The sequence below is a fragment of the Cyrtonyx montezumae genome, unplaced genomic scaffold (genome assembly GCF_038088225.1).
Source record: "Cyrtonyx montezumae isolate F1298 unplaced genomic scaffold, pur_monq_1.0 scaffold_2, whole genome shotgun sequence".
In the NCBI taxonomy this organism is placed as follows: Eukaryota; Metazoa; Chordata; class Aves; order Galliformes; family Odontophoridae; genus Cyrtonyx; species Cyrtonyx montezumae.
Window position 1 is genome coordinate 53716902 of NW_027071936.1, and position 22385 is coordinate 53739286.

The 22385-nt window shown below is 36.7% G+C and overlaps 1 protein-coding gene across 5 annotated transcripts in view; it reads left to right on the forward strand.

Annotated features, from left to right (window-relative positions):
* Positions 1 to 22385, forward strand: part of LCORL (ligand dependent nuclear receptor corepressor like) — a 73993-nt gene that overhangs the window by 33295 nt on the left and 18313 nt on the right. For 3 of the 5 annotated variants that reach the window (XM_065735740.1, XM_065735738.1, XM_065735737.1), the window contains exons 5-6: positions 5544 to 5798; positions 13812 to 13902. In XM_065735740.1, the coding sequence (XP_065591812.1) occupies positions 5544 to 5798; positions 13812 to 13902 (346 nt within the window). Of the gene's footprint in view, positions 1 to 5543; positions 5799 to 13811; positions 13903 to 15318; positions 20403 to 22385 lie in introns of those variants that run through there. The other 2 variants (XM_065735739.1, XM_065735741.1) reach the window with 2 other exon arrangements.

Here is a 22385-nt window from a genome sequence, read left to right on the forward strand (position 1 = left end):
TTTCAAGGTACATAAACTGGGGAAGCTTTAGTCCCAAATGTGAGCTTTGAATCAAAATAAATCATTACAACTAGGTAGAGGATGTTCTTTACATCCTGTCCTGTCCACACTGGCCCCAGGGCCACGGCACGGGCTATCTCCTGCTTAATTTGTTCAAAAGCCTGCTGCTGCTCAGGGCCCCACACAAAATCATTCTTCTTCCGCATCACCCGATAGAGAGGGCTCACAATGAGACTGAAGTTTGGAACATGCATTCTCCAAAAGCCCACTACACCCAAAAAAAGCTTGGGTCTCTGTCTTACTGGTGGGTGGAGACATGGCAGTGATTTTGTTAATCACATCTGTTGGGATTTGACGGCGTCCATCTTGCCACTTTATACCTAGGAACTGAATTTCCTGTGCAGGCCCTTTCACTTTGCTTCGCTTGATAGCAAAGCCAGCTCACTGGAGGATCTGGATTATTCTCTCTCCTTTCTCAAAAACTTCCCCTGCTGTATTGCCCCATACAGTGATATCATCCATGCATTCTAAGTGCTCAGGAGCACCGCCCTGTTCCAATGCAGTTTGGATCAACCCGTGGCAAATGGTTGGGCTGTGCTTCCACCCCTGGGGCAAACGGTTCCAGGTGTGCTGAACTCCCCTCCAGGTAAAGGCAAACTGCAGCCTGCATTCTGTGGCCAAGGGAATTGAAAATAAGGCATTGGCAGTGTCAGTGGTGGTATACCACTTGGCTGCTTTTGACTCCAGTTCGTACTGGAGTTGTAGCATGTCTGGCACAGCAGCACTCAGTGGGGGTGTGACTTCATTCAGGCCACGGTAATCTACCATCAGCCTCCATTCTCCACTGGCTTTACGCACCGGCCATATGGGGCTGTTAAATGGTGAGTGAGTTTTGCTGATCACTCCCTGGCTCTCTAGCTGACGAATCAGGTTATGAATGGGGAGCAAGGAATCCCTGTTGGTGCGGTACTGCCGTCTGTGCACCGTTTTTGTAGCAATCAGTACCTGTTGCTCCTCCACTTGGAGCAACCCCACGACAGGCGGATCTTCTGATAGGCCAGGTAAAACAGACAGCTGCTTAATGTTATCTGTGTCCACAACAGCTATTCCAAAAGCCCATCAATACCCTTTGGGATCCCTACTGAGGTAATCAATACCAAGTATACATGGAGCCCCTGGGCCAGTCGCAGTAGGATTTTTTTGCCTGTCTTTACCAGTGAGGCTTATTTCAGCCTCCAACATGGTCAACTCTTGGGAACCCTCAGTCACCCCAGAAATATAGATTAATTCTGTCCCTTGGTGACTCGAGGGCACTAGCATGCACTGTGCACCAGTGTCCACCAGTACCATATATTTTTGTGTTTCTGATCTGCCAGGCCATCGAATCCACACAGTCCAATACACTCTATTATCCTTTCCCCCCAGCTGGCTGGTGGGCAGGGGCTATTGTGGCTGGTGGGTACCTCGCTCAGTTCTGAAGGAGTACTGTTCAGACAAGAGGATGTCTCGCTCCGACTGGAGGGTGTCTCTTTCAGGTTGGAGGACATCTTGTTGAGACTGAGGGTTGTTGAGTTCAAACTGGAGGGCATCTCTTTCAGTCTGGGGGGCGTCTTTCTCAAACCAGAAAGCGTCTCGCTCAGTCAGGAGTGTGTCCATGTTGGATTGGAGAGCATCTTGATTGGACTGGAGGCTGGCTGTCTAAATTGGACTGGAGAGACTGTTAGATAAAAGACTCTTTTTCTGGATCTGGACACTATCCCTTTCGGCTCGGAGACTCTCTCGCTCTATTTCAGAAACTCTACACCTCTCTTGGATAGTACTGAATAAGGTCTGATTGGCATAAGCCAGACCCCAAATAATTTGGGCCTCCTCAGATCTGTCTGAGCTGCAACATATCCCTGTCTCAAATATCTGCTTAGGTTCTCAGGATCTTGCCAGGTGCTCAGGGAAAAAGTCCCAGTACGTTTTGAGCATTAAAAAGGAAAAAACAATGAAATGCAGTACCTTTAAGAGCAGTTTAAAAAGAGAAAGCATTTTTTTTTCCTTTTCTGAAACAAGCTAGCAGCACCCAAAAAAGCTTACAAATATCCCAGAACAACTGGCAGTATGCCCAGACGTCAAGGTCGTGTTTTGCCGTACAGCACCTGCAGTACAGATAAGCTTCCTAACGAAGCTCTCTCTGAGGGCAAAGAGACTCATTCTAAAAGTATGTCTCCGCCCGGCTAAGGCAGCTAGTTTTGCCCCACACTGGGTGCCAAAAATGTCAATGGTTTACGGGCAGGTTTGGCCCAGTTCCGTGATGATTGATGCGGTGGACCCACAGACCCACACCCCAGGAAAGGAGAAGGGGGAAAGGGAAAAGGGAGATGGGCCTAGAAACAAAACAGCGGCAACGATCTGAGGAGGAAAGCTAACTTACTAAATAAGATCAGAAAGCAAAATAACACAATACAGTACAATATAATTGGAATTAAATCTGATAAATTAAATAAAATGAGAAAGAGAGAGTGTCTGATAAACCGAAGGCAGTTGAAGGCAGACGGCAGCGAGCACCCACTGCTGAGTCCATCCCAAAGCTAAGAGAGTGCCCCGTGACCGCAGACAGTTTTTATCTTTCCCTCTGAGCGTAAACAGAAAAATGCAAAGCATTGCAAAGTCCTCTGGGGACTGCAGTTCTTATTCCCTTCTGAGACAGGTATACCTGGAACTATCGATGATCCACGGAGCTGGAGCATTAACTCTTTAACTCTTAATGCACCACATGATGTTATGATGTGGAATACCAGTGCCAAAAATCATAAAATCATGACAGCCTTGAATGATGGGGGTATCCACAGCTTCTCTGGACAACCTGTTCCACATGCCTCATGATCCTCTGAGTTAAGAACTCCTTCTTTTAACATCTAACCTAATTTCCCCTCTTTTAGTTTAAAGCTGTCCCACCTTGTCCTATCAGTAGATACAGACATTTAGATTTAAAAGTGACTCCTGATAAAACATCTTAAAATAAAACTTTTTGTTTGTACAAAGTATATCTGGTGCCATCTGCTGATAATAATTAAGAAATATTTGCTAGTGAGACTTAAGCTCAGAGGTCTAGTACTTCTCCCAAAATACATTAAATTGTGTTTCCAAATATTGTATCGTTAGTTAAAGATTTCCTATGCGTAGTGAAGCTTTACCACTGTGAACTTGAAATTACAGCTCTTTACCTGCTTTCATTTCATACTTCTGCATTAATACAGGCTTGCAAGCTGTTAAATGTAAGCATTTAGGCTTTTATATCATGCAGTTTAACTGTGTACCCTGTTCTAATCTCTTGGTCTTATACTGATAGAATATTTCATAAAAATTGTATCCTTAGAAGTCTAACTTTTTTTCTTCTCAAGAATGTAGTATGTAAAAATATTTTTTTCCTTTGAATATCTAACATCTCTCATTTCTGTTCTATGTGGAACAGGCTACTGAGAGAAACTGAAGTCTCCATCTACAAAATTTTCAAGACTGTGCTGGGTAAAATGCAAAGGAACCTGGTTTGATCTTATAGGTGACCCTCTCTGAGCAGGCAGTTTTACTTGAGACTTCCCAAGGCCCTTCTGACATGGATTATTATTTAATGCCTTGGTAATAGTCAGTACTGAAAATGTGATAGCCACAGTATTTGCATTTCTGACAGCCACAGTTATACTAACCGTGGTCTAGCCTTGTAGATTGAATATGCATTAGTGGCTAGAGTACTGCAAACACAGCCCTGGAGCACTTCTTTTCAGATTACGTGCTCAGAGGTATGGACTTTTTTCCAAATACTGTATTTTGTAGTAGATGAACTGTAAGCTGTCAATAGTTGTAGCAGTTTAATGTAGGAAAACTTCTGTTTATTTGTTCTTCCAGATGAAGTATTTAGAAATAATGAGGAGAAACATAAAATAAATGCTAAATAAAATATTATAAGAGCCAGAAATAAATCCTTTGTTACACCACCAGTTCTAAAAATAGCTTGGCTGCTAACAGAAATGTGGGCTCCTCAGGGAGGAGCTATCTAAGAGCAGTCAATATTTGGATATTACCATTAAGAGGAGTCTGAAATTAAGTAGAAAGAGAATAGAAACTTGGTGGTTCCAAAGGAATTTTTTCTTGATTCTGGAGGTCAAAGAATCATTCTAGGCTTTTGCAGTTTCTGGTTAATTACAGGTGTACAGCGTGCTCAGTGATTTTTGGTGTTTTAAAGGCATCTATAATCTTTTCCTTCTTAAAAGCAGAGGTTGTATCAGAATGTAAAATGGCCATCTTTCCATTTGCATTGATAATCACCTGTTTTCCAAAAAAAAAAAAAAAAAGTTTTTTCTTGGCTATATGAAGCAGGTTAATTTCATGCACAGGAAGCATCCTTCAACAAGAAATATCTGATAGACCATTCAGTGTTGATGTTTCATATACTTCATTGTGTTTGAGTTTCTTGATTACTCACTGTTAAATCTTTGCCTATTTGTTTTCTGGTTTTTGTTTGTTTTAAGGTAAGTTGTTGATCAGTAATTTTCTCCATTTGACAGTGGAATTATGGTTTTAGACACATACTCTTGTTCCCGGATAATAATTACTCTCATGAAAAGCAAATGCCATTGAACATTTAGTGGATTCATTATTCAGGAATCAGGAAATATCAGTAAACAAAGAACACCACCTGCATCTGGGTGTTATATGGCTGGGGAAGATTTTTGTACTTATTCTCCATCACTTAGAATTTCCAGAAACTCTTATTAAGTTTTATAAATTTTGGTAGTGTTTTGGTACAAGGAGTGTCAGAAGGTAGCCCTTCAACCAAAGGCACTTTTTAACTTCATACCTTGCATATCGTCTCTTGAAACTGAGTTGTCTAGCATATATTCAGTCTTTGAAAATGTAGGAGCTCCACCTTACCTTGTAAAAGCAGAAGTTTGAAGTATATGAAACCCTAGTTTTCTGTGGGACTTCTATAAATATGTTTGCACGTCGTTTGTATACGGTTTAGAACAGGAAAATTTTTTTTTTTATCCCAAATGATTTCATTGTTAGCACTTGGAAAATGACATGGGAAGGTTATTCTTAAATTCAATTGCTTGTAATATTACAATTTATGTGGGACCTTTCAAGTTGCGTCATATCAGTTTTGACTGATTATTTTCCAAACTTAAATCTACGATGAGGGTGTCATCTAATATACACATGAAACAACTCTTCTCTTTATGATCAGCTTCTGAAAAGTTCTGTGTGATATAAAAGACTAATCTGTAGAATTGCATTTTTAATATATATATGTATTTTTAGTTGTTCTTTGAAAGCAACTTCTCAGTATGGTCATACTGTATTACTGATGCATGCCAGACGTGCTCTTCCAGGTGTCCAATAAGGAATACTTGTAAGAAGAATTTGCTAGACAACTTAATTGCACACGTGAACTCATTGCATGCATTCATTGTGCTTATGTGAAATATTCATTTTAAGGAAAGTATTTTCATTTTTCTTAAATCATCTGTTGCTTGTGTTGTTGTTCTTTTCTCTCCTAGATCTTCCTCAGAACTGTGATCCTAACATTCCCCTAGTTGCTCAGGAATTAATGAAAAAAATGATCCGCCAGTTTGCAATTGAGTACATTTCAAAAAGTAGCAAAATTCAAGAGAACAGAAATGGTTCATCGTTTGAACCGAGTCTGATATGTAAAAGTATCCAAATGAACCAAACGGAAAACTCCCTTCAGGAAGAGCAAGATAGCCCTCTAGACCTCACTGTGAATCGAACTCAAGAACAGAATACTCAGCAAGGTAAATATCTCTTATATGTTTATCTGTATTTTCATGTCATTTACTACCTTGTTATATCTTTCTACTTCAAACATTAAAATAAAATAAAATAGTGCTTATCTGTGCCAAATAATACGTTTTCACTTTCCAGATTAGTGATCGGTCCATAAGAAAATAAGAAATTATTTTAATTGATTAAATGAAAAAAAGCCATTATAAAAGCATTTTTTCATACCTTGTATTTGGTGGTAAATATCCTAGCTTCTGAGTGTATGCTTTTAAGTATGGTATGGGAATTTCTCAGCTTTAGAGTACTTGGTTTTCTCACCTGTGGCTGTAACAGGTAGCAGCAGCTTATGATTTTATTGAAGAAAGCTCCATTAAGCCTTCTGACAAAAGAAGATGCTAGAATTTCAGAGAATTAAGTTCATTCTGACAGTTTCGATCCTTGGACACTGATTAAGTTCAGACAGGGTAGAGTGATGGAAAGAGGAATTTTCTATACTTAATACTTACAGATCCGTACAACTTTGTTCAGAGTAAAGCAAGAAAAATAAGAATTCTCATTATCATTTACAAATAGGAAACAATATCTTGTCTTGCCTTGAGGAATATTGCCATACAAAAGAGATAAGGTCCAAAGCACTCTTGTGATTTTATTGAAGTTGATTTGAAGTAGCAGCAATTTTCAGGAGGAATTGTGACTGTCATGTACAGCTGAGAACACCAGCAAAGTCCGCTAGTCTCTGACAAAAGCAAGGGTCCACGTTAGTCCAATTATACTGCAGACCACAGAGGAAAGTGAACCCACGTGTCACATAACATGCTGCAAGTTAAATGAAGATAGAATTGCAGAATTAAGGTTTTGTTTGTATACAGTCTTCAATTAGATGGTATCTCATTTAAAAAAAATAAAAGGTTTTGACATGGACCTACCTTTTTGGATATGACTATTCTAGATGAAATTGAAGCAACCTTTCTCTTTGACTATAGAACCTTTAAAAATTGCAGAATTCCTTTATTTATTCCCTGTGGTCAGCAAAGGCTAGCTCATGCCTGCATTTAGACACGAATTTACCTTGTGCAGATGAATCCTGAGAAAATGTATCTGCAGAGTGTTTAGAATTGTGTATCTTCAAGCAAAACATCTGAGGCTGAAATAAATAGTTGTTTATCACAGTATGTTTGGAGGACTTGATAGATGTTGATCTTGCTATGAGGTTCAGAGCTGCTGAAACAAGAGGAAATATCAAAATGAAACCAGAAGGAAAAATGTTTTGAGCCATCTAATCTAACAAGGAAGTTGTATTACACTTCTATTTTCCTATGAGCATATTAGTTTGGAACTGTGTTAGCTTTCCACTGTAGTGGTGACAGCAACACAAGGAAATAAAACTCAGGACAGAAAAAGACAACCTGTTTGGTTGTTTGCATTCTGTTCTAGGTGCAGTGGCTGACAAAAAGTTATTTCAATTAAGTGTTGTAAGGGTCAGTAAATTATTTTACCTGCTTCTCGTGTGTCAGCTGTCCTTCTACTGCAGACAGCTTGAGGATGCTGAAGTGTTATATGCTTACAGTAGAGAACTGTGAAACTTCAGATATCACCCACATCCTCCTGGTGTTTGTACTATACAATTGGACCAGCTTTTCAGGGGTACGGTGATTTAGTTTCAAGAAGTAATACGTACCTTGCCCTGGAGTAATGCCTCCTATTTATTTTCATGAAAGCTACAACAGATACAAAGCGCACAATAACAATATTTTATAGAGCAGATTCTCAGCTACAAAAACACTATTTATCAACACGTTCACTACCATTAGCCATGCGTTTTCACAAGTAATGAACAAGGATCTTCATGGCACATTCATAAAAATTTGCACCAGTGGAGGATGACCCATTGTCACCACTGCTGAAATGCACCAGGCACCACCTCACTGCACTCACATCCACTGTTTGATCTCCATCAACGTTCAGCAAGCATTGATGAATGTCAACGGGTGCCATTTTTTTTTCCACACAGATGAATTAAATTACACACCTTTGCTTCATACACACAGCTGTGTGAGATGCCATTTTGTCAGACTGCCCCTCTGCTGCCATCTGTTGCACAGCAACAGAATTAATGAAATATTGGTAGGAGCATTAAACCTCTACAAAGCCATAGCAGCACCATCTACCTCTGACATTCTGGGCCAGCATAATGAAACAGGAGCCATACTGCCCTCTGGGTAGTGTTGTGAAATCAATTGAAGCTTTCATCTTTTAATTGAGTTACTAAAAAAAAAAAGCAAATAACATAAAACTTTTCAGTCAGTAGACTTATAAATACGATGCCATCATTTGTTCCCTTTCTGGAAGTTTCTGATGATCTTGTAACTCTTATTGTTTGCTTATTGTTATTCCCAAATGAAATGACAGGAAGAGAGTAGGAAGTTTAAATATCTGCATTTCTCAAAAAAAAATCTTCAGAAGTTGAAATCTTTTCAGTATGAATTTTGTCTCTTTGTGAATCAGGGAATAGTCCACACCATAAATACTTCAGGTTTATTTGCTTAATTAAAAATCTTAAAAATTCCAGTTCTTAGTAATAAAAGCAGAAGGTCTTTTTCCTTTATTATGGAAATTATTCCTGGAGTCAGGAGAAAATTTTAGGCTTTATTTTCCAGATCACAAGAACCACCTGCTTGCACTGAACAGATCCAAGTGTTCAGTACTGAGAAAGGGCCATTCAGGTGTCTTAAGAATCTACCTTCACCTAAAGGTTTCTTACCTTTCTTGGCTAGCTTAAGTGTGTCTCTGAAGAACTCCCATAATATTCACGTTTGTCACTTGCAGCACTGCTTGTTGCCAGAACCTCTGTACAGAGTTCATGTGGCACTTTTAGTAATGGGAGGACTGTAGGGATGACCTCTGTGAGAAAATGCCAGGTGTTGCTCTATCCCAGGCCCAGCTACCTTAGCAGCAGACCCTCTACAGGCCAAAGGGGAGTGCAGCAGCAAAGTTTGTGCCATCTCTCTGAAAATACATTTAAGAGAGCAAAAATACTGAATGGGAAGAGGGGTGAGAGACAGTCCTGAAAACAGCATGGTCAGAGAAAGAGGGTGAGGAGGAGGTCCAGATGCTGCTGCAGGTATTTCTCCATAGCATGTGGAGAGAACCACGGTGGAGCAGTTGTCAATCCATCATGCTCCTGGCACTGAATCATTCAGTACTGAGTATTTAAACACTGACATCCAAGTACCTCTTAAGCTCTGTATTAATACAGGAACTTCTTTCCATTGATAGATAAGGGAGAACTGAGTTCATCACCTTCCAGCTGCTAAGTGACTTACAAGAGGCAAAAGTATAAGCTGTACAAGTACGTAGAATGCCTTGGGTTGGAAGGACCTCAGAGATCGTCTAGTTCCAACCCCCCTTGCTATGGGCAGGGTTGCTGACCACTAGATCAAGCACTAGATCAGATTGCCCAGAGACCCATCCAGCCTGGCCTTGGATACCTCCAGGAATGGGGTATCCACAACCTGTTCCAGTACCTCACCACCCTGAAATATTCATACTCTAAGAAGCTAGTTAGTTTAATGATACTATGTAAACATAGCAACAAAAAATATAGATACAATTTGCATTGACTTCCTCATGTTTCATTCATCCATTATAGGTTAAAATTTCGAGTAAATAATATAAACTGTCTTCTATTTACTAGTAATTCTGGAAGGTAGCTGGCAATGAGTGACATCTTGCTTGGCTGAAATTTTTAAAGCTATCCCATAACCATATCATTCTTGCTGTTTTTGAAGTAGGAAAAATAATAACCAGAGTTAAAAATGTAATTTGAATTATTTAAAACAGCTTTTTTATTATCCAGTTTACCACTGTGTGCATGAAATCACCAACATTTATGACAAAACAAGATTGCTGAATAGTAATCCAGAATTTGGAAATAATTTTTGAAAAGTATCTAATTCCAAATCTCTTGGATGCACACGTTCAATTCCGTATGGCAGCTGGGTTCACACAATGAATGACTTCTTTATTGCTATATTCAAACTTATTGAAAAAATTCCAAATACTTAAAAAGATGATGGGTGTTATCTTTATTATTTTAATACACTGTTCTCTCAGTGCATATTGGGGAAAATACTGTGGTTTTTGAAGGAATGCGTGTTATGGTTCAAAATATAAATTGTGTAAGGTGCAAAATATATTCAAGAAACAGGATTTAATAATTCTATGTGAAAAGCCCAATAATTCTATGTGAAAAGCCCAACCAACAGGGTTCAGGATTCTGTTTCTTCTTAAGCAAGAAAAAGTAGTGGTAGCAGCCAAACACCTGATCAGACACTCATTTGCTCCTTCCTCAGCAGCATAGGGGGAAAAATAAGAACAGAAAAAGAGTTGGAATAGGGACTGTTTTACTATCATGGACAAATTTAAGACTCATCTTGGGGAAAATTAAATATTTAAAATATTAGGCAGTAATTTAATAGCTAATTCAGGTACTGGAAAACAAAACAAGTATGTTAAAATGATACCTTTTCTCCACCTTTTCCTTTGCTGAGTTTCACTTCTGATTCCTGTGTAAACGTACCCCTTTAATGTGGCCCATTTAAAAAAAGGGGGAAGGGGATTCAAAATCAGCAGGTTTCTCTCTGTGGTTTCTCCTTCCTCACATTTTCCTCTGCCCTTGGGCTTTCTTCTACTTTTTCTCATCCTTTTTATTCCCTCTTTCTTTTTGTCCAGTGTTTTTAGTCCTTTCTTGAATTTGTTTTGCCACAAGGAGCCACCAGTTAGGCTGCTGGGACCAGTTGCGCCCTGCAGCAAATTTGTTGGAGCTGACTTGTATCAACTATGACTGACTGCAGTGGGGCAGCCGTCCATCTCTCCTCACAGTGGTCACCCCTGCAGGCCCTCTGCTGCCACCTCTTTGCTGTGTACACACAATATGTAACCATATACTTTGTGTGCCAGTTTTTTGCTTTATGAAATTACGTGAGGTCAGCAAAAATTGGCTAGTCGAAGTGGTAGTTAAAAATTAATCAAATTTGTTTGAGTTCTTACAAATAGTTTTCTGAAGCTTATTAGAAGGGGAAAAAAACACGAAAAGGGCTTTGTTTGCACAGTCAATTGTAAACATCTGGAACTGATGTGACAAACTGTTTTAGAGATGGGCAGTGTTAGTTGGTTCAAAAAAAAGGCTTTACACAGCTTCCCAGCAAATAGATCTTAGGCCAGATTATGAAGAAAGTAGTCAGGAAGAGAGAGCTCTGAGATCCAGCAGCTACTGGGACAGTAAGAGAGCCATGTGGCGCAGGTTGTGGCCAGGTTGACGTTGTGCTCCCATGCTAGGAGTGGAGTTTGTGATATCTGTGGAGAGTTAAGAGGGCTGAGTAGATCATCTGACTTAAGGTAGGTAGATAACCAGTGAGAGATTTCCCAGAAAATCAGATATTTACTAGAATGAGTACTGAAATACGTATGGTAGGAACTCAAGGGTATCGAATACAGGCCTATTTTTTCCATTTCTTTAACCTTGCTAGTCTGGAGGAGGATCAAGAGCAGACCTGAAAAACTTGTCACAATGTCACTCTGTTATCTAATTCTTCATAATATCTGTTAACAAGGACTCTCTTTATAATTATCATGTTTTTTAGCTAAAGGGTGGAAGTAGTTCTGTAGATCTTATTTAAACTTATATAGTTTTTTTTAGGTTCTGATGTCATTCTCTTCCTGTACAGAATTCTTATCTAAATCATCTGGTTTGAGTGATTTGATAGCAATAATAGAAAATGCTGTTTTGGTTTAAAAGGTACTATTCCTACCTCGTAAGTGATTTAGGTTTTCAAGGTTCATTATTCACCTGTACAATATGGGTTCTGTTCTTTAATACTAGAAAACTGTGATTTGGGCCCCATATTGGTGCAGGACCTGAAGGATGAGTTATATCTGCTCCATTCTTTGTGTTTGTGATAATGTACCAGGGAAGAAGCATGTTCTCAAGGGGCACTGCTATTCAGATAGATTTTTGTTTGTTATGCAGGAGATAATGTGTGTAAAATTACTAGAGTATGTGTAAACACCGCATCGCAAGCAAAATTTTGTTAAGCTGAGAAGATAATCTTGCTAAAACCAGTCTGTGATGACTTTATCTGCTGTTTTGTATGTGCATCAAATCTCTCACATTTCTCTTTCACTCTTCTTGCTGAGTATCACCTTTCCATAGAACGTAGTCTTCAGGGAATTGCCATACACATATTTAATAATTACATTTTCTCTGTTGTACATTCAGCTGTCTTGAGCCTGAATTGATTCTTCAGTTCTGCTTGCCTTTTAGAGGACCAAAATGTATCTAATTTTTTGCCCTAGCAGCCTGTATTTTCAGTACAGATTTAGTCATTTATACAACTTATTGAGGCCTTTTGTCCAAGGATCACTTAGGTTAAACAGGAGATATTAAACAGGAGATATAGTGATATTATCTGTTCAGATGTTGTCATGGAAGCTTTCCAGAGCCTTTCACTTTTTCCCTAAGAATCTTACTAGCTTCAATTCCTCTGTGTGTTGATTAGATAGAGACATCCAGGTTGGATATCTTGATATTCCAAAGTCTTAACAGTTTCAGGTTAATTTGTTTTTGATTTTTGTTTTCAGCAGTGTATCTCAGAACATGTTTTCGTTTTGCTGTTTGTTTTGATTTTAAAGTGTACTTGGAGTTCTTCTGTTCTTAGCAGTCAGGTGATAGCGATCTAATGATTGGCTCTTTGCAACTTGATGAGTTGTGAAGTTTCAGGTAGTTTTCTGAGGTATTTTTTCCAGTGACTTTGTCCAGTGATCTCTTCTAAGCATTTTATGTCATGGTGCCTGTGACTATAAGCTAACTGAAGGTGGAAATTGTGAAAGCTAATGCACAAATGAAGGCTAACATAGTTTGTACACAACAGATGAGACCTGTCTGTTGCACAGGAGCTGGGGATATTTTACAGCTGGGTAGGCTGGACGGTCCCTGGAGACTATTTATGCCGTGATTTTAATTGGCTTTTCCTTCTGAAATATTACTGCTTTGGAAAGCTTGATTAGCATTAACTAGTGCTTCCTTTGCCATCCTTAGGGTTTAAGAAAGACTTTGAAGAGAACAAGTTTAGGAGGAAAGGAGCATCTTGAAAAGTAGTATATTTAAAAATGTTTTTTCCTCTGATCTGCAATGCTAATTTTTCTCTTAACTTTTTTCCAACGCAAGATTATTTGGCAAAAACAGTCAAAAGTAGTTTTAAGCAGACCAAACCAAATAGCTGTATTTACTGATTACACAAAACTCACCCTCTTAGCAGTATGGGTAATAAAGCAGAGTTAGCCTAATAGTTTTTCTGTATTTACATTTGAGCAATGGCATTTGGGAAATTCAACCAGTGTTTCATGTTGAACATCCAAGGCTATGGGAAAACATAAGCAATTGATTAATATTTTAGAAATAACACATAGTAACATAAAGATGATACAACTGTGAAAAGGGCAAGCAAGAGATTGCTTATAGTGTTGAAACTCAAAATTAAGATTCATAGAGCTCAGACTCACAACCAGCTCAAGTTTGAAACAGAGAAGGTTGATCTGGAAATCTCCTGAGGACCTGAATTATTCAGCGAGCCCATTATTCAGTTAGATCCATTTTAATTACATTATTGGATTTGTTTACTGTATGTTTATACAAAAGAAAGATGAAGTTCATTGCCTTGGAAGTAAACAGTGCAGTGTCTGCGCATACGTGGTTTTTAGGAAAAGTTAAGCGTTTCTGCTTTAAATGGATTCTTCTTTTATATTTTGTTATTTCTGTGTGAGTTTTCATTTTTCTTTCTTAATTTTAGACAATTTTACTATAAATCATACAAAACAGCTAATACTGTGGGAAAAAAAATAAGGTGTCAAATTATGTAGAATAAATTTAACTGCTTAAAAATTGTTCCATAGGTACAAAAGATTGGTAACAAAATTTCTGAGATAATCCTTAAGCACCTGCTATCATTGCAACTCCTTCTTTGCAGGGGATGGAGTGCTAGATCTCTCTACAAAGAAAAGCGCAAGGTTGGAAGAACCAAAATATGATCCCTTGTGTTCTGAAAACTCGGTGTCTGGGTAAGCAACTTTTAGGACTCTATTGGGCTCATGTAAAAGAAAATGGAGTTTTCTCTTACTTCTCTGAAGTCAGGTTTTGTGTTCATAACATAACAGTATATACTGACACACACGCGTGGTTTATATTTTGCTTTCAGAAGAATTTGTGTCACTCATAAGTGTGTGTCTATGTATATATCATATGTTTCATTTGTCTTTTTTATTTTTTTCTGTTTAAAGAAAAGTTATCAGAACAATCACCAAACTTTAGTTCATGTTACTAAAAATGAACTGAAAATTGATTATGTAGACACAATAAAAGTAATAGGACAGTAGAAGAGAATGCACATTTATTCTTTCAGAGTTTATTTAGGAAACTGCAGTTTTTGACAAAAAAAGAAATACTATGTTAATATTTAGATTTAAAATATTCTTCAACTAACATGAACAAGTAAAATGGCTATTATTTATAATACTCCTTAATATGAGCAAGAGAATGCGCGCGAGAGAGAGAGAGCTCTTAATCATCATTCTTACATCATGGTTCTGGCTATGGTGTGTGGTGGCAAATAGTTAAGTTTCCTTATTTAACAAGAAAAATGCTGCCTCTGCTGTAAGCTACCGCCAATCTAGAGAAACGCATTGTTTTGTTGGATTTTGTTGATTTTGGCATCCTCCCATCCACTAGCCATAGCAGGACCCTTTTTGTCACCTGTACGTCTTACAAAGTAACTTATTGCAAATAGGAGTACAATAGCAGTACTTGTTGGATGGTGTAAAAATGCGTTTTATTAATTTGCTGATACAAAGAAGTTTTAAAAATTGATACGACTTTGTAATTAGCTGTAAATAGTGGCTAGAAGTTTTTTAAACTGTGTTTTATTTTGCCAAAATGGACTTGGTTGTTAACTACGACACCTTACCTTATGGTTGTAGAAAGCCTAGTTTGTGTAAGTCTGGGATGTTTGTGTGTAGTTATGTACTTATTGCTGCAAATTTTCTATGAGGGGGTTGACTCTTTTATTACTTGTTTAGCGGTAACGTCACGTTTCTACTAACAAAAACTCCTTCAGGATTTGGGTATTTAATGGAATGTGAATTGTTTAATTAAAATTATAACAGTGTTGCTCTGCAAGCATGTGGACAAGTGAATATAGCAAGCACATGAGAATATTACCAAATACAGAGATAGGATATAAAGTTCTTGGAAGGGCTGCTGTAGAAGCCACCGTATGATTTTTGATGCACTGTCCTACCAGAACTGTAACATTTTGCTAGGATAATCATTTAACTACCACATCTCAAAGGCTTAAAAGTATCAGAAGCAGTGATGTTACCGAAGCAAGGAGTATAATAAAGGAGTGGACCCTTCCCTTCCATAGCTGTGTGAGAGTCTCTCATACATCAGTTTACCATCGTTTCATTCCATCCATCCAGGAGACTACACAGACACAGAGAGGACTATGTGGAAAGAAGTGCTGAGTTTGCAGATGGTTTGCTCTCAAAAGCTTTGAAAGACATTCAGTCTGGAGCACTGGACATAAATAAAGCAGGCATACTTTATGGCATACCTCAAAAAACTTTACTTCTCCACTTAGAAGCCTTACCAGCAGGAAAGCCTGCACCTTTTAAAAACAAAACTCGAGATTTCAATGATAGTTATTCATTTAAAGACAGTAAAGAAACTTGTGCAGTCCTACAAAAAGTAGCCTTGTGGGCAAGAGCTCAAGCAGAGCGCACAGAAAAAAGTAAACTCAGTCTACTTGAAACCTCAGAATTAAAATTCCCAACAGCTTCCAGTTACCTCCACCAGTTAACTCTGCAGAGAATGGTCACACAATTTAAAGAAAAAAATGAAAATCTCCAATATGAAACTACGAGTCCTACTGTACAATTAAAAATTCCTCAGCTAAGAATAAGTTCTGTGTCCAAACCACAGTCTGATACTGCTGGTCTTCTGGATGTTATGTACCACGTTTCTAAAACCTCCTCAGTCTTAGAAGGATCAGCTCTTCAAAAATTGAAAAATATTCTCCCTAAACAGAACAAAATTGAATGTTCTGGACCCGTAACTCACTCAAGTGTTGATTCCTACTTTCTGCATGGGGACCTCTCTCCTTTGTGTCTTAATGCTAAGAATGGGACGGTAGATGGAACCTCAGAAAATACGGAAGATAGTTTGGATCGTAAAGATAATAAGCAGCCAAGAAAAAAACGTGGCCGCTATCGGCAGTATGACCATGAAATAATGGAAGAAGCAATTGCAATGGTAATGAGTGGGAAAATGAGTGTTTCCAAAGCACAAGGAATTTATGGGGTACCTCACAGCACTTTAGAATATAAAGTAAAAGAAAGATCTGGAACATTGAAGACTCCGCCGAAGAAGAAACTCCGTTTACCAGACACTGGCTTATTTAATATGACAGATTCAGGGACTGGCAGCTGCAAAACTAGTAGCAAGCCTGTGTAGAATAATTGTTAGCAAATTGTTGTGTGTGTGTGTGTGTATGTATGTCTGTATACACACACAGTGTGAGAAATACATATGTTCACTCTGACAGGAGACGTGAAACGATACAGTTCAAAAACCACATACATGCCTTTTGAAAAATAGTTTTATTCAGGGTTTTCACTGTGGACAGAATTATAGAGTTCCTCACTTAATTCTGGTAGTGTGTATTTAATATAATCCTTGTATAAATAGGTGAAAAGATTCAGGTTTTATTTGGTAGTCAATAGCATAAAGATGTTTTGGGAGAATGAGTATTTGTCATGTGAAGCATAATTTTTAATTGATGAAGAACCACTCTACCCATTCAACAAACCATCTTATTACAGAAATACACGATCTATGGCTAGCAAACCTATAAACTTCACAGAATACTTGCAATAAATTGTAAGTAACTCAGATTATACAAAGCAAGGGATTTTTTTAAAAAGCTAGTTCCTTACAAGGAAGTGAATTTGTGAAGTATTAGTAGGATATAGTACATTCTGTGAAAGAAAAAGAAAAGTTAATCGTTACTTAAGTATCCAATACAAGTAAGAAATAAACATTTCATTACTAAAAATGTGTGTTAGCAGACATAAACTGCATTTTTTTTATCATTTTAAGAAAATTTTGTTGGTGGTTTTAGAAAGAAATTGGTGTTTACAAAGTGTACACTTATGAAACCTGAGAAATTACTGTAGTTATAGAATTATTAAATATGAAATAAGATGGAATACTTAAGAGCATAACATAATTTAAACCTTATAATTTTCCTTTTTAGTTTGAAAAATAAGGTGACTTATGAGGTTTCAAAAGAAAGTTGAAATGCAACTTAGAGCATGTTCATAATGTGCACAGAATGAGCTTGAGAATGGTCTTTTGTTTTTTTGTTTTGTTTAAACGTGCTGGTTAGTTGATGTTATGACTACTTAAAATTTATTTAAGGATTGTGTCACACTCCTGTTGAAAAACCTCACTGTAACTGTAATGTATTTGCTGCTGTGACATTTCAAAACATTTTCAGTTTATCAAAATGAATACCAAGTTACATTATCATTTTGCTAATAACCAAATTTGCAGTTCAGGGTCTTGATAGAAATACAGATATTAAACAGTGAAGCTGTTTTAAACTTTCAATAATATAAAATCTTTATAAATTTGGTAGTTAGAAGTTAGGCAGTTCACTTTAAATACGTAACTTTTAATAGACTAAGGGAGACCAATTACCTTCATATTGCGATTTTTAAATGGATTTCAAAGTATTCACACTGTACTTTATAGCAAACTTAGTTTTTGCAAGGACTGTAACGAAGTACGCGTCTGCATATGAAGAACAGGGACTTGCTTCATATATCCGATACAGAACGTGAACACCCTTCTCTCCTCAAAATGGAATTATTTCTGTACGCATCTAATTTGGGGTAGAAAAAGACTTTTCTCCAACTTTTATACGTTTGGTGCACACGCGTACATATGCTGTTAATTTTTTCTTTCACACTTAAATTTTCATAGGTATAGGTTAATTTTAAAGCTAAGAAAAGAAAGGGGACATTAGATGCATATGGCTGCATCAGGTAACTTGATTTTTAAATGTATTTGCCATTTAAGTCACTGGAGAGCATACTTGCAATATTAGTGATAAAATCTAGTCCATATTTATTAACCTTACTGAAAAATAAGAGCTTACACTTTAAAACAGAGTAATCCGTGAGAGTTTAAGTGAAACTGCACAAGCAGTGCATCAGTTGTTTGGTCTCTAGGATCTATACTGAATCTTCAGTGGTTAAGGTTTACTTGCATATTTCAAAATGAATCCTTTTTTAAGCAGAACTGTACCTGGTAACAAGGTCACAAAACAGCACGTGTCAGGGTCATCTTCCACTTTAAAAAGTATTAAGCCATATTTTGTGAGGGCCAGAAGAAAGAAATTGTTAACGTATCCCCACTGCAAAGTGAAGCTGAAGAGAACGTTAAACGTTTCAAGATCTGTTTTACTTGCAAAACTTTGGGATCTCAATACATTGCCTAACATTTGTACCATACTGATGTTTTCTACTCCTCAGACGACATTATAAATTTGAGTCCAAAGTTTATATTTGAAGGCAAGTTACAGTGCTCTTTTTATATCATTTAGAAGATGACCTGACCAAAAATTTAACAGGATTCATAAAATCAGGGATCATTTTACTATTGACTTAACAGTACTCAGTAGTTTTGTATGTAATATTATAATTAATTTTCAACATTTTAGTACTTGTATTTATTTTTTGGTCAGAAATAGTATATTAAAATATTTTTTGATAGTTTATAGATGATACTCAACCTGTAAGTGTTTAAAGGAACAGAATTATTTGTTTCTAATTATTAGGCTAACCTTTGATTACACAACTAAGGAAAGGCAGGGAAACGTGTAGATTCTCCTTCCCTAACCCCTATGACTCCATTTAATGTCATTTAAATTACACACTTTGAACTGTTTTATAAATTCTGTTATCAGTCACTACTTAGTAATTGACAATTTCTGAAAATCCGTGTTTCAGCAGAATTTTAAATGAAGGCGAAAGCAAGCCCTACATGCTTTCTACTTATTTGAATGTTTCTCAAGTATTTTATATTAAAAAACAGTGCCTCTGTTTTTAGAACTACTGCTCAGTAAAGCTGTTTAAACCATTTCTGGTAGCTAATGACAATTTTATATTAAATTGTATATTAACTTTAGTGAGACTGATTTTTTAGTTGTTTACAGTACAAATACTTGTATTTGTTTTTTAATTGCAGTATTTCCATTGTCGCAGTAATTTAGTAAAACTCTGTGGCTGCCTTGATTTTTGACAGATTTTTGTTAACAACTGATTTTTAGGCAATTAGTTATATTTATGCATAAATCAATTGCACTATAATTCATGAATTATTTATTACAATATTTTCTAATGAATTCCATGTATTTGTCTTGTGTTGTAAATGTACTGTAATTCTGTTTCTTCTTTGTGTTGTTATATTCCTAAATCTAATTGTATGAATTTAATTGTTTAGTTAACGTGTTTCTACGTTGTAATTTGTAGTAAAGCACTTCAATGCTTTTGCACATAAATTTACAACACTGATGTGTGATTGATTTGCTCATTCAGTAAAAAAAAAAAAAAAAAAAAAAAAAGAAAAAAAAAAGAAATGGAAAACCTGTACGCTGACTCATTTGACTTACTCCCAAGGCATAAGTTTTTTATCAGTGGCATAAGAGCAAGACCTGTACAAAGCAAGCATTTAATGGCTCGTTTACTCTTAAGAATTTTCTGTAGCAGAGATAGTAGCTTTTAGGAAGGGTGACTGCTTAGAATTGACATATTACTCACAAGTGAGAAGAGTTTCAGAATACCAAAGAATCTAAAGTTTGTAGCTACAAATTATCAAAAACTGCATAGACGTTGAATGGAACTGAGTATATTAATAACGATATAGTTAAAATACAGCTTTTATTAGATAAAATGTGTTTACTTAGTAAAGTCAGAGGAAAAAAGATTATAGTATAGATTTGTATCCATAGGAGTTCCGTGGTCCATATGAGTACTTGCAAATGTGTATAGGAAACTGAGATAGAATTCCATAATTGCATTGAAAAGCTTATTTACATTAGTTTGTTTGAATATGTGGACATCTCCACAGACAGAGACTCTCTCTTCAAACAGATGTGTTGCTTTAAATCAGAATGAGCTCTGCTTCCAAGTGCTGACTGAGGCAGGGGTCGCCACCAGAAACAGAGGTCATTTGGAGTGTGGTAGTATTTTACAATAGGTGAAGTTGTCTTGTCAGAAACTAACACACGTGAAGGGAAAGTGTTTTGTAGTAGTTTCATGCAAGGGTAGGTAACCAGGAAAGAAAATAATGTTAGGAGAGTGTGCAGTGTGTTACTTTTTAATAGAGTGATCTCAACACGGCAAATTCAGAGCCGATTTGAGACCTCTGGAAAATGTGATTATTGGCTTTGAGAAGGTTTTAGGGTTCTGGAAGTTTCTTCCATCAGTGAAATATGTGAAACAGCAATTAGTCACGTTATGAATACAAGCAGTCTCCATTAAAAACCTCTAGTGAAACTCAATTAGACAGAATTGCAAGCCTGAAAAGACATTTAGACTATAGAAGACTGTGCTGTGCCCATCAGTTTGCAAATTAGCACGTAACAAATGTACTGTCATTTACAAACAAAAGGTCCATGACCTAGGGGTATGTTCATTGGTTTTTCTTTCTCCCCATCTGTTTAGATTTTTGATGCATTACTTCCTTAAAGTCATGGTGATGGGCAGGGCAGTTTTTATCTGTAACTGTATTATTAGAATATGCTTTATTTTCACAAGTATACTGATATAGTTCAACACATTGTGACTCTGGAATTTGTAGGATTATTTATAAGATAGAACTAGAAGTAACGTTCTAACTCCTCAGTGCAGAAATGTTTGAAAATCAGTTAAATCCCAACAAAAAGTTTCTTTGAATGTTTTAATTTTAGATTGCAGGAGCAAAGAGGGTTTTAATCTTTCTGTGCCTCCGATTTAAACATAATTGCTATTTCAGTTAGTAGTATCACTATTATCTTTGACTTCATGAGTTACCAGTATTACCTACTGATTGATTTTCATTATATTCCATTTCGTACTAAATATTTCAAGAGAAGGAGAGGACATAAGGAATTATTACAGACAGTTGGCTCTTTTAAAGCTCTGAACTATAAAATCCACATGGGACAATAAAACTACAAATTTGTGTATGTAACTTCTATTAAGATACCTGAAGCTGAAAGTTATTATTGATGTTAATTATATTGATTATGAGCTAATTAAAAAATAGGTAGCTTTTATATAAATATAGTACGTTTAAATAATGTTTCTTCCTCATTCAAAACAATTGTAATACCAAACAAAATTAAATTATTCCAAAGTTCAGGCTTAAATGCAAAAAGTTACACAAGATAGCGTTAGGTCCAAAAGTTAGTGTCATGTTCAGAGTTTGGTGATATGTTTAAATAATACATACTTTTCTAAAACAGAATCCTTCTAATATTTTCTGGTCATGCAGTTGGTTTCAGTGAAACATTTGAATTAGGTGTTAACTATCTGGTGATAGTTGCTATTCTATTTGTATTTAAATGAAGAAATATTTGTACTAATTTCTACCATGGAAAATTTTCAGCTTTTCAATATAAATGATTGATTAGGTAAGTAGTGCCATTAGTTTTAATAACTGATAAAGAATGAATTAAATAGTTAAGGTAGTTTTTCATAAGTGGTTTTATTTGAGTTACTATATTGAGAATAACTGCTCAGTTTCTACATTTCTTAGATGTAGCCCTACCCTGTGTTTGAGATTTAATGGGTATTAACTTTTGTCAGAGCAGTTAATTATTCCAGTGGTGATTATCTCTGTATAAGGAAGGAATCTGTGTGTGTGCATTTGTGTATGTCTACTGTATTGCAGTGAGGAGCCCTTGGTGCACCACTACAATTTATTTAAAAACCAGAAAGAACATTTTTATCTGAAAAGAACAGTAACAGTAGCAAATGGTTACTTTTAAATAATTTTCTGCGAGCCTATTAAAAGTAATCATTCTAGAAAGATGGAGAAAAATGAGTCATTAGAAGAATATTTAATGACTATCCTAAGAGCATTCAATATGTTTTGGTACGTGAATATCTTAGGAGGGGTCTCAAGAGATGGATGCATTCTTGCCTCAGCCATGAGCTTGAATTGTGACCTTAGGCAAGTCATTTACCATCCCTCTCTGTGCCTCAACTGCTCAGTTTGTGAAATGGCAGTAGCTGTGAGCCCCCAGGTTCATGGTGAGGTTTTACTTCATTAACAGCAGCTAAGATGATCTGAAATGTCAGGAAGTTGACACTGCTTAATTACGTTTAAATACAAGAAGTTGTGTTTTGAGCTATTTTTTATGCTCCATAGTTCTGATTTATTTTCTCCTTATGATAGGGTTACCTCAGCTGCATATAAAGATACGCATCGTTTCTAG